General features: G+C 39.8%; 1 protein-coding gene across 1 annotated transcript; it reads right to left on the bottom strand.

Annotated features, from left to right (window-relative positions):
- Positions 1-2,151: 2,151 nt before the first annotated feature.
- LOC115270903 (uncharacterized) lies at positions 2,152-3,286 on the bottom strand. The gene is made up of 2 exons (XM_062860286.1): positions 3,174-3,286; positions 2,152-2,995 (listed from the first exon to the last, which is right to left on the bottom strand). The coding sequence occupies exon 2, from the start codon at positions 2,985-2,987 to the stop codon at positions 2,427-2,429; it is 561 nt and encodes a 186-aa protein (XP_062716270.1). The 5' UTR covers positions 2,988-2,995; positions 3,174-3,286; the 3' UTR covers positions 2,152-2,426.
- Between the last annotated feature and the right edge of the window lie 8,804 nt (positions 3,287-12,090).

The raw sequence follows: 12,090 nt of genomic DNA, 5'->3' as shown, positions 1-12,090 counted from the left end.
GGATCAAGAAGACGAGGGCTGCTGTTACGAGTTTAAGAAATTTATGGAAAAATAATCAGGCACCAAAGTGGAGCACACTCAACGGCTTCAGGTCTTCATCAGTAGCCGCCTGTAGTATATGTATAATTTGAGGATGGTTGCCTCACAATTAGGTCTCCAACGCGTAGATCCATCGTCGATGTCATCAAAAGCCGATAGCGACATATATTCTGGAACGAAAGTGGAGGTAGGTCGGCCACATTCTACGCAGGGCGAGAACGAAATCAATAAGCAAGCGTTAGACTTGAACAAAGTAGGAGATCGCAGCACAGGCAGACCAAGAGGCTCACGGTGGCGCAGCCTCCAAAAAAAAATTAAGGAAGTCGATAGAAATTTGACCTGACCACCGGTTGAGGCGATTGATACAGTTGTTTCAAAGTTTCTATAAACATGTGCCATAATTATCAATTCTTCTTGTTATAGTACAGCACCACCGCGGTGGTGCACCGACCGGTCGCTTTATCATTTGCAGAAAGTGTTAAAGAAACCAAAACCAACGTTCACATACCATCCGCGTAAACATGGTACCCATTCGATCTTGAAAATGCAGACCTCTCCGTACAAAGTCCATAACAAGTTCAGTTTCACTGCCATACATCGGCCGTCCCACATTGCACGGGCGGACTTGCTCCTCTAGATGCAGCAAGATTGACCATAAATTCAATAATTGCTATCAGACTCATTAGCACGCGCCGCCGCGCCGACTTCTCTCGTCCACCGCCTCGCCGCCAACGTCATTCGTGATTGTAGATATGTAGGCAGTCATTCGATTTGCATGTACACCTTGTACGCACAGGCAGGCGCTGACCACCTCTATGAATGGATGGATGCAGCTCAACGCCACGCTCTCGAGAGGGAAATTTGCGCGAAACCACGTACCGCGGCGAACCAGATTCAATGCTCCGGTTAGCAGCCTGCTCTTGGCTCGCGCGTGAAGCGCGAATGAGCCTGTAAACCACACCGAATGCAGGCGCCGCGCCGCAGCGGCCGTTCGTCGATTTCGCTCTTTTACCTACCAACCGAGTCGTACAGTCAGCAGTGCAGTGATGGTGGAGTAGTGCGACAATTACACATCTCGGTGCACCCAGCCCAGCACCCAGTAGCCGACACGGTTGGGCATTGAAGGAAAACCATGTCAATTTGCGACCGCAGCAGCCAGTCAGTACCTGGTGCTACAGAGGACGACCTTGAGAAAGGGAAATGATGGAGAGAAAGGCTGTCGGATCGCTGTTTGGTGTTGACGTGCGCATAGATCTTGGAACGCTGAACACGCCGGCCACAAATTGTTGGTAAGGTATGAGACATTACCTACGTTTCATGAAAGTGTAATTCGAACCAAGTCGTGAGAAATGGCTGAATGATGTTTAACTGACGATTGCAATCGTCTCCCGAGTAGATGGAAAAGCTCGGTGAGATCGAACTAGTATGTGAAAATCAAAAAGTCCATATTGAATATTGATATTATTGATATACGGGAATAGTAGGTCGGCTCCAGAGGAACATTCTCCTCATTTTGGGGTATTTGGGCCATGGGTATAAGGGATATTTACTAAGATACTTGGCGGGCTACAACTCGCTCCGTTGTACCTACACCGAATGAAGCATTCTTCTCCATAGGATTCGGTCCTGGACCAAACGCTTCAATCACCCTAGACAATAAGTGCTAAATGCGGCGTGCAACTGTATATTATCTCCATTTGTCTTTATTTCAGCATCGGCATCCTTGTGACGTGAACAATCCAACTCAACCTTCCGTACTTTATTAGCTAGACAATATCCTTGTGCTTGAACTGAACACTTGATACACTGGAACCACTTTTCATGTTATGGATCGGGGGTCCATAAATTGAAAATTGGCATAAATTAAAATTGAAACAGATCACAAAAACAGGAAGTTTTGTGCTTACCCGACCAGAAGCACCTAACAAGATAATAACAAAATTATAACAACTATTGTTAGAAATAACAGAATTTGATATAATTTTGAAACAAAACAAAACAAAAATCCTTGTAGGTGAATAATCATAACAAAATTTTTAAAACAAAATAATAACAAAACTTGTTTTATTAATTCAAACAGATGTACAACTACATTTGTTATATTATGCAGTATAATATAATTGCCCCTAACATAATTTCGTAAGACGTTTATTGCAATCTTTGTTGTATTTTTTGTAACAAAATTATTTCAATAAGGTACACCGGGGCAAGTTGAAACGGTTTTTGAAAAGTTGAACTTTGAGACGTTCTATTAAAAATATGAGATCATGCAATAAATGCATGCCAGTGGCATTCATCACCCCAAACCAAGGCTTATCAATAAAAAATCAAGAATTATTTGAATTGTTTTGAAAAATAATACTTTTGGAACAATCCACGATTACTGTTCAGTGTTTCAACTTGCCCCACATAGTGGGGCTTGTTTCGTCGATATTGTAGATTCTCTCCGGTGGAACGCAGCGGATAACATCGTGGAGCAGCTCAAAGTAGCGGGAAATTATGAAGGGATCTGCAGCTCGTTTTCTGGCAACTTCAACGGCTTGTGGTTTCTTTTGAGAGAGATGGTGTCGCCGTTTGAAGTTCAAGAAATAATCGTCTCCGGGGATGTTATCCTTGAACGGCGTCTTGATCGAGTTTTCCTTCAAATATTGTCCCATGGAAGAGATAATCTCCTTTTTACTCAGTCCATAGCCCCACTTCTCCATGACCTTGATATTAGATGCCATTCGTGATTCCACATCGAAGGGAATGGCAATAGATCTTCCTCGCGAGCAGCTTTTGACACCGCTCAAACCGTTAACGCGTCGGTACAAAGTTGGCTTGGCTACACCGTAAAACCGCGAAGCGTCCGATAGAGTCATCCGTTTGTTCCGTACTGCGTTCGCTGCAATGTCCAGTGCTTCCTTCGAGTACTTGGAGGTTGTTTTTCTGATGTATCGTCGAACCATGATGTTATCTAGGACAAAACACATGGGTTAAACAGTTGTTTCAACTTGCCCCGACATACGCGTTTCTATTTGCCCCATGAGGTGGAAAACCAGAGGCATGGTGACATGTCCACAGTATTCGATGAAAAAACAATTGTTGTTCCACTTTTCCACCGCCAGTGCATATAATTAACCCTAAACCCTTACCTGTTGTGCAGTTACCGAAAAATTATGAACGAAATCAGTGTTTTTTGACCGTTTTGGATGACCCGATAAAATGTGCGATTCAATTTCGCGTACGGCAAAAAGTAAACAATGAAGTGGAGTGCGTTTAGGTGTATAAAATTTCCGGTTATCACAGTCAGGAGGTGCGTTAAGCGGAACTCTTCGTTACTAAAAATATTAAGAATTAATTAATAATAATCATTTCCTGTGAAAGTTAATGCTTCCGTTTCAACTTACCCCGCGTTTCAACTTGCCCCGGTGTACCTTATTTGGAATGCGACCAGGGTTTTGATAAATTGTCCCTCTGTTATTGGCTATTTCCGGTCAAAATTGGTTCAAGGCGGAATTACTTAATATTTATTTATAAGATTTTTTTGTGCTGTCGAGAAAAATGTTCATTATTTTTGTTATTTTGATCACTCGATCCAAGAGATTTATAACAAAACCTGTAATAAATTTGTTCTGTAATATATAACAGAACTTGATATAATATTGTTATGATTTCGCAGGTTTAATGTAACAAAATTTGATATAATCTTGTTATGATTATATTTCAACTTGTTATATTTTTGATTTAATTGGAACAAGTTTTGTTAGAATTTTTGATATTTTAACTACTAACGGTGCATGTTTCATAACAACCGTTGTTACAAAAATCAGTGTAACAAAATAACACAATCTGTAATAATTTTGTTTTTCCCATCTAGTCAGGTAACCCTTCAAGACGGACGACGTTGTAAAAAAAATACAACACTATCCAAAAACCTTGCTCGTCGTATACAGAGCGAGCGCGGTGCAATTTTGGATCCATCAGGCGCGCGTCCTGGGAGGTTAAATTAACCCACGAGTGATCGCGCTGCTGTATTTTGAACAACACGCTCGCTTTTTGTACTCATAGCGTAGTGCTGGCGGAGATTGTCAACCGTGCGAAATTTGTCGGTGGTTTATAGGATGATATGTGTTTAAAAAAAATCAAACCCCTCTCAGAGGCATTTCAAGATGTTTGAAGGGCATTCCATAGGGATTCAAAGAGCTCCAGGGCCGTACCATAAACTCCGAAAACATCCCTGAAATCCTTTGAGACCCCCTAAAACGCCCCTGAATCCTTCTGAGCCCCACGAGAAGCCCCTGGAGCACCATTGAAACCTCTGAAGCCCCCCAAAACGCTTCTGACACACTCGGGAACTACCCTTAAGACCTCTGGGATCTTCCCTGAGGCCTGCTGGATTCTCATTAATCGCACCTGAGACCCCCTACAGCACCCCTGTGACCCCTGGAGATAACCTCAAACCCCCTGGAACTCCCTGGAACGTCCTGAGACCAAATGAAGTGCCCCAGAGCTCCCTGAGACCCCCTGAAATGCTTGAGACCATCTGGAACTCCCCTGAATACCCCTGAAAGTACTCCTTAGGTTCCCTGAAACTCGCACAAACCCTTTGGAGCGCCTCTGAGTCCCCCTGGAATTTTCCTGAAACCCTCTGGGACCCCATGAAACTATTTATTGCTCTGTTCCCTGGCCACCGTTGCCATAGTAAGCAACATTGTTCCATTTTTCTAAACACAATATTGGATCTGAATAGCTCTTCCTCTTCTTATGCAGGGCATTAAAAAGTCGCATAAATTAGAAGTACATACATATAACCTGCATAAAAAGAAGTTTAAGTGTATCCAGCTTTTTACGCTGGGCTTGCTATAGGATACTGCAAGATGACGTCACGAAGCCGTGCACTGACAGTTCAGCGAGCTTGTTTACATGGACTTAGTCTCTGGCAGAGATCCGGCAAAACTGTTTTTCGATGTAATTTCAGTAAAACGGTAATCAGACGATTGGGTTTGTACTAGTAGAGTTGAATATAATTGATATTTGCGTACCATAATGGTTTCGCGATGGAAAACGTAAATTAAATTTTCGCCGCTCGTTAAAAATTCTAACACCTTGTAAACAAGCTCGCTGAACTGTCAGACAAAGTGAGGTTAGATCAGGTGCTTGCAGTACCCTATAAACTAGGATAGGATACGACTGTGAATGACATTTCTTGCCGACACCTAGGATAGAATACGACAACTAGTCAGCCCAAAAGAGACCAATTTGGGGACCAATAATCTTATCAACGCGGAAAAACAAGACAGCAAGCTGTGAAATTAGACAGAGAAGTTGCAGGTGTCACATCCTATCCTAGGCCGACACTATAAATTTTATTATGGTAGAGTCAAAGTAAGCTTTGTGGAAAATCTTCAATGTTGACATAGCGGAACGACAAAAATTTTCACACCTTCGGAAACAAGAGACATTTATTTTCAATTTCTTTATGATTTTCAATTGGTTTCTAACAATTTTAACTATTCTAGCTTGATAAAAAAAAGCTGTCGTTAAGAAGCAAGGAGGAAATATGGAACCAGGCGTGAATTTCAAAACTACATTACCATCCACAGTTAAAAGACAACTACAAGAGACCATGCCGAGCTATGTCCTGTATCTGCTATTGATTCGAGCCTGTCGTACGCTGTTTTTACTGCATAGGACCTACAATGACCGAGATCAAGTGAGATTTGACTGATTCCATGCTTTGCTTCTGCCCGGAATGCCTATAGTTTCCCATATCCCGCTCTCAGTATAGCGCGATCGAACGAACTTTCTAAACGCCAGGTGCTCAAAAACACATGCTGATCGACGAATTAAGCACGACTGTGTAGTACTAAATAACCCCTCTAATTCAACATTTTGCATTTTGGAGACATCTTCCCCTGAATCGAAAGGTTCCCTGATCCTGTAGTGTATACTCTACAACCCTTAATCAACCCCCAATCGAGTCTGACAAAATCCAGGTTACAGTTGAAAATGGGGGCAATCATCACTGAGATATATTTTTGCTCTTGTATGAAGTGAAACAAGTATTTGACTGACCCAATCCCGTGCGGCACGACGGGCAAAATAATCCGTAGGAAACCCATATAAGTTTGGTTACACTGTTCATCGTGATTTCTGTAGTCGAGCCTACAGTTTCTGCGCTACGATGCACTATTGTAAAATCTCTTTCATCAATTCCATTTTTCACAGTTTTGCGGTCCTTGGGTGTTTAAAACCGTATGAAAATCAATTACTAATAACATATATACGTTATATGCATAGAAAAGACCAACAAAATTGCGGCATCCGAACGGTGAAAATTTTTGACAGATAAATCAACAAACCTAAATATTCTGCCTACTAAGATAAAACTATAAAAACTGCCGGCAAGAATTGTCAAAAATGAATCACCCCCCGTTGTTTTATAGCCAGCGTAAAAAGCTGGATAACTCATGATTCCTGAGACGCCGTCAGATGCCGTTTTCTTTTTTATCGCCAATTTCATGGTTGAAATGAAACCAATCTAGAGTGCGGTGCTTTTATGAGCTTAATATTTGTCAAAACACCACTGCTTGGCAAGACAAAGTTTGCCGGGACAGCTAGTTGCATATGAAATTCATCTAAAAATTCCTCCCGAGGCATTTCCAAAATCCTCCAGTACCTTCAGTGATTTATTTTTCAATAATTCCACCATTATCTTGTCTTGTCAAATTGTACAGATTTTTTTGCATTTTTGTGCAGACATTTTTTAATGGATTCCTTCCGAAATTTCTTTAATCTGTCCAGAAATCACTCAAGCATTTTTTTTCCTTGGAATAACTTCTAGAGCCCCTCCAGCAGTTTTTTCTCGAAATTGAGCAGGCATCATAAGAAGGTTTTTTAGGTATTCTCCCGAGCATTCGTCCAGGAGCTTCTGCTAATATAGCCCAAGAAATAGCTCCAGAAAATTTTGTTCGGGAATCCATCTTGAGCCCCACGAGTTATTTGAGGCACAACCTTAAAACAATCCTCCAGGGAGCACTCAAGGTTTTTTTTCTTTCGTGGAATCTTTTATAATTTCGTCCAGTAATGTTTTGTGCAATTTTTGGAAGGAGTTCTGAAACAAATCGCAGAGAATATCTGAAGCAATTCTTGCACGAATCTCTGAAGGATTCTCATGAGATATATTTAGCGGAATCGCAGAAGTTCAAATAAATCTTGCAGAGATATGTGGGATAAACCTTTGTAGGAATTCCCGAAAAAAGTCTCTGCAGTATTTTTAAAGCAATTTCATGGAAGAACTTTTGATAAAAATCCTGAAATATCTAAAATGTCTTTGGAGATATTTTCAAAAGAATCAAGAATTTCAGAACGAAACCGAGTAGGAATTTCTGAAAGAAATTCCCGGAGAAACTTACCGTTGATAGAATTTATGGAAAAGTTTATGAATTATTTTTTGAAAACTCCTTGAAATATTCTTTAAGAAATCCCTTGGTGGATTTCTCTATAGTATCATTCTGGAGCAAAATGTGGACATATTCCTGAAGGAATTCCTGTTGTAATATCCGAAAGACGCCCGGAGAAGCTTCTATGAGGGTCCCTAGAGAAAAAAAAAACAATGTTGAGATATTCATAATGGAATTCCTGTAGAAATTCCTACAAAATAAATCGGCGGAGAAATTCGTGGGTCTAAAGTGGAATTTCTGAGGACATCAATAGAAGCCTTCCTAGAGGAATGTTTGGAAAAATATCTGGAGAATCTTTCGAAAGAATTTCTGAGGCAAAATATATTTTAAAAGAACTTCCAAAGGGAATCCATAAAAGACTTTCTGAAAGTAATTTTTGGAGTATGTTACCTTTCAGAAAGGTTACATTTTGTATGTAATATTTTTTTCTGTGTATATATTTTCTTGTTTTTTGTTTGTTCAAATCATTATCAATTATTATTATTGCATAAGCTAAAAATAACAATTTAATTCAAGTTGGCAAACTAGAGAGTAAGCAGAATATTCATGAACTGAACGTAAAACGAATAAGGAACGAAAACTAAATTGATCATAACGCATCCACACAATGATAATGCAGTAGATGTATAAGAAACTAGATTGCTAATGGCGCTGTACTCAATAAATTGTTTTTTTTTTTTCATACCTCAGATGCAGTTATCCATTATTTAAAAAGAACACATGTAGTTGTGAATGTTTCGTTATGGCTATAAAAATTGGTTTGACACTTGTAGGACCGGTACTGATACTGTAAAGGGCGTGGAAAACTAGATGTTGGTCACACGAACACTCGCGACATTGACATTCTGTAGCTAGTTATTCTACTGATACTACTGATCGGAGTTTGCGAAACGATCGCCGACGACGACGAAGACGACACGACGCTGGCAAAGTATAAAACCACTGGTCATCGCCCAAACAAAGGACAGAAGGTGAACAGAAATTAACACAAAAAGTTATGCCGTTTCAAATATTAAATTGCTTTCTTCTATTCGACCAATTAGTGAACGCGTATGCAGGATTTTTGTGGAGTTACTCTGGGCGGATTGTGACCGGTACCAACAAAGGAAAATCTCCTTGAAGTGCGTGTTATCGTCTGGTTCGTCTGGCATTAACGAACACGTGAAGCTAAACGCCGATGTGCCGCCTGTGTTGTCGGCCATTGTTGTTCCAAGGCGAGTGTCGGTGTGTCATCCTTCCTTCTTGGCCCGACTGGACTGGAGTGCCACTCGCTCGGTCAAGTTTAGCGAGTTCGAAGAAGCAGTAGTCGGTGTGCCATATCGCTGTTTTTTTTTGCCCGACTGTCGCGCATGGACCCTTGGCAAATCGAAGCGGAGTCACGTGGGAAATCTGCCTGGCAACCCTCGGAAAGTTTTAGCCAACCCCCTCCAGGACGCATAAAATTGCCTGTGTTTGAAGATCACCTTTGGAAATGGTACTTCCGGATCATGTCGCAGGGCCGGGGTGTCTACCCAGCCCAACGTCTAGTCTGGCGGATCAGCAAAACGGGACGAACATCATGGATGCCACAGAAGGTGTGTAATAACGTATTTCATTATTTTCCAAATTTTCCACGAAAATTGCATGAAATTTAAAAAAATGAATTTGTGAAACTGGAAATTTTCCTTATTTTTGCCATAATCACTTTCACTTTCTCAAAATAGTTTGGTCCACTTTAGCTGCATTTTGACGTAGGACTACGTTTTTTTAAGGGAAGTTTTTCCGCACATTCCCCAATTCCTTCTTGGTGCACAATTAGTTGACCCTGAGACCCAGGAAAAAGCAAAGGTGACCACAATATGGTGGCACAACAAAAGTGATTTCTAACAAGTATTATCTAAAAAATCCTTCTCTAATGAACACAGTAAAGGTTTTTTAAAGGAGTTCTTAAAATAATTTCTGGGCTAATTTCTTAAAAGCTTTGGTAAAAAATCTAAAGGAAACAATGAGTTTTGTAAATGAATCCCTGGAAAAATCTCTGAAAACAAACTTAGAAAGTCTTCCTGGCAGAATCTCCTAAAGATTCCCTGGAAGATTTTCAGAAAGAAACATTGCAGGAATTTCTGAAGAAATACTTGGAGGACTTTTTTACAGGAGTCCGTAGAGGAATTTCCGATGACATCCATGAATGATTTACTTAATCAATCCTTCGATAAATTTCTGAATAAATCAATCAAATAATTTCAGAAGAAATTTCTAAAGGATTTTTGAGAAAAATTATGAATGAATTTCTGAAGCAATCCATGTAAAATATTCTGAAATTATCTTTATTCAATAGGAGGAAAGAGTGATATTTTCAAAGCATTAGAGAAAAGGAAAAGAGGCTTTTGCAGCACCTAGATATCTCTAGTAGACTTCCATTTTTTTCTCAAAATCATGTTTATTTTATTGAAACTTGACTGTTGATAACATTTTTTTATGAAGATTACAAATGACCTTTTCTGCTTCGCGTTTCATGTGGGTGTACATACAGCTTGCCACCACTCCAAATGTTCTGGTTGTTCATGTCATTAACAAAGATTCCGTAAAAACCGTACTCCGGCTCGTAGCATAACACCTTCCAAATGAGTATTAGACTAACTTTATTGAATGAATTGGTCATAAATAAATGCACACTTTCGATATTTGCTTGAAAATTATACTGAAGTTGACGTCAACTATAAAATCATGGGTTGATTAGAGTGGAATATTTTCTTTGTCACTAATTAGCATATGCCATCCATAACAAAAACGAGTGTACATCATTAGCATAAACTCATATCTACGCGGTACACCAGGCACCGAAATGCGTTCAAATTTGCTTATAATTGACTAATTGAACCATCAGCAGCATCATTATGTTGCAATCATTCATCCGATGCTAAGCGGACAATGTAACAAATTTGCACACGCAGACAATTAACACGATAGCAAACAAAGCGCATCACGTACTACGTACTACGTACTACTCACATCCTCCGCAGTCGCCTTCTCATCACTGGGCCTGGCCACAGTCAGTCACAGCACTGACTACTGGAAAGGACCGTTCAATGAAAGAGCACACCAACTCAGTCGTTCATCGTTGTTGGTGTCCAATAGAAGCCGGTCAGCTGCATCTGCCTGCAGTCAGCCAGCGCGTTTCAATTAGAAGCAATTATTGGTCATTATCTGCGCGTTGGCAAACAATTCATAAACTGGACCGTACACACTAGCAGCGCATCCCACCAAGCCTCATTTGAATTTTGTTTCGAGGTCATACCGGAGAGCGGTCAAACCGAAATGCATATGGTATGTGGGGGCAAGATGGGTCAGGGGGCAAGATGGGTCAGTACCGTTTTCAATCGCACAATATATGTTTTGAATCTTTCAATAATTTTCCCAGATGAACGACGGGGATACACAAAAAAGTGGTATATTGTTTTGAAAATTCTAAACGTTCCTCGCACAGAAAAAAATAAAATATTTTTTCGTTATACTCCTTATGCTATACATTCCATATAACTACGTGTATTGTGTAGACGGGGCAAGATGGGTCACCCTAATTTTTCGGTATGTTTGCATAGTTTTTGAAAATGTTTTATTTTTCATGGAAAGGCTATTCTGTGACCTACATTATCGAAGCGATGAGAGCACTGAAAATTTGAGAACATATTTTTTAAATTTTCCTTCAAAAAATATAGGTTTTCAAAGTCCGTTTATGGCTACCCGAACAAAAATCTTCTAGTTCTGAGAATAATCTACCGATATGTATCAACACTTTCTTCATGTAATCTGTACATGTATGAAGCTTAGATGTATAGAGAAAAACTAGAAGATATAGTATTTTTTGTTGGAGGAAAATCGAGTTTTCTAATAGCTGACCCATCTTGCCCCCGTTAAAATGAGGTGGGGCAAGATGGGTCATGTTTTGAAAATTGTTTGTCAAGAAGCAGGTTTCAAACTTTATTACCTTTTTATACTCTTATATCATACAGGGTGCGGCAGGAAAAAATGCGAAAAGTTCAAGGCACTAGTACACGCTAAATATGGGATATATATGACTATTTTTTCATTACGGTGTATCAGTCAATGTCTATATTCTAGCACTGAAAAATAAAAATGAACATATTTGATGTTTAACATGTGATAATGTAAGCCTAATAAGCGGGTATCAATAAACTGCGCGCCCAATGGTCATTAAACAAAATGACTATAACAGTAACTAAAGTAGCTTAAATTTGATGAACAACCGAACCACACTGATCCAGAGCCATGTAGTTTCACATACTAGATGAAATAAGTACATATATTTGATGATATTGTAGAGAAATTAAAAATTTTGTTTTATCAGATACGAAATTTAACGACCTGTGTACTTTTCTGCGGTTTGAAAATTCTGATTGTCTTCAGCTTCAGGCACCGCCCTGTAAAGGTTAGTGACCAAAATGGGAAAATTTTTAATTAACTTTTCAGAAAACTAGCCTATTATAGATCATGGAACGTTGAAACATAGATTGATTGATGTCAAATGGACGAAAACGAGGTTTGAAGTTGAAAAACACTTTCGCATTTTTTCCTGCCGCATACTGTAGCTGACTAGTGTATCTGA

This window comes from Aedes albopictus, chromosome 3, assembly GCF_035046485.1.
Source record: "Aedes albopictus strain Foshan chromosome 3, AalbF5, whole genome shotgun sequence".
Taxonomy (NCBI): domain Eukaryota; kingdom Metazoa; phylum Arthropoda; class Insecta; order Diptera; family Culicidae; genus Aedes; species Aedes albopictus.
This window is presented reverse-complemented; position numbering and strand designations above follow the sequence as displayed.

Bases quoted from the DNA above. Each gene is read 5' to 3' on its own strand.
- LOC115270903 (XM_062860286.1), bottom strand. From the start codon at position 2,987: ATGGTTCGACGATACATCAGAAAAACAACCTCCAAGTACTCGAAGGAA.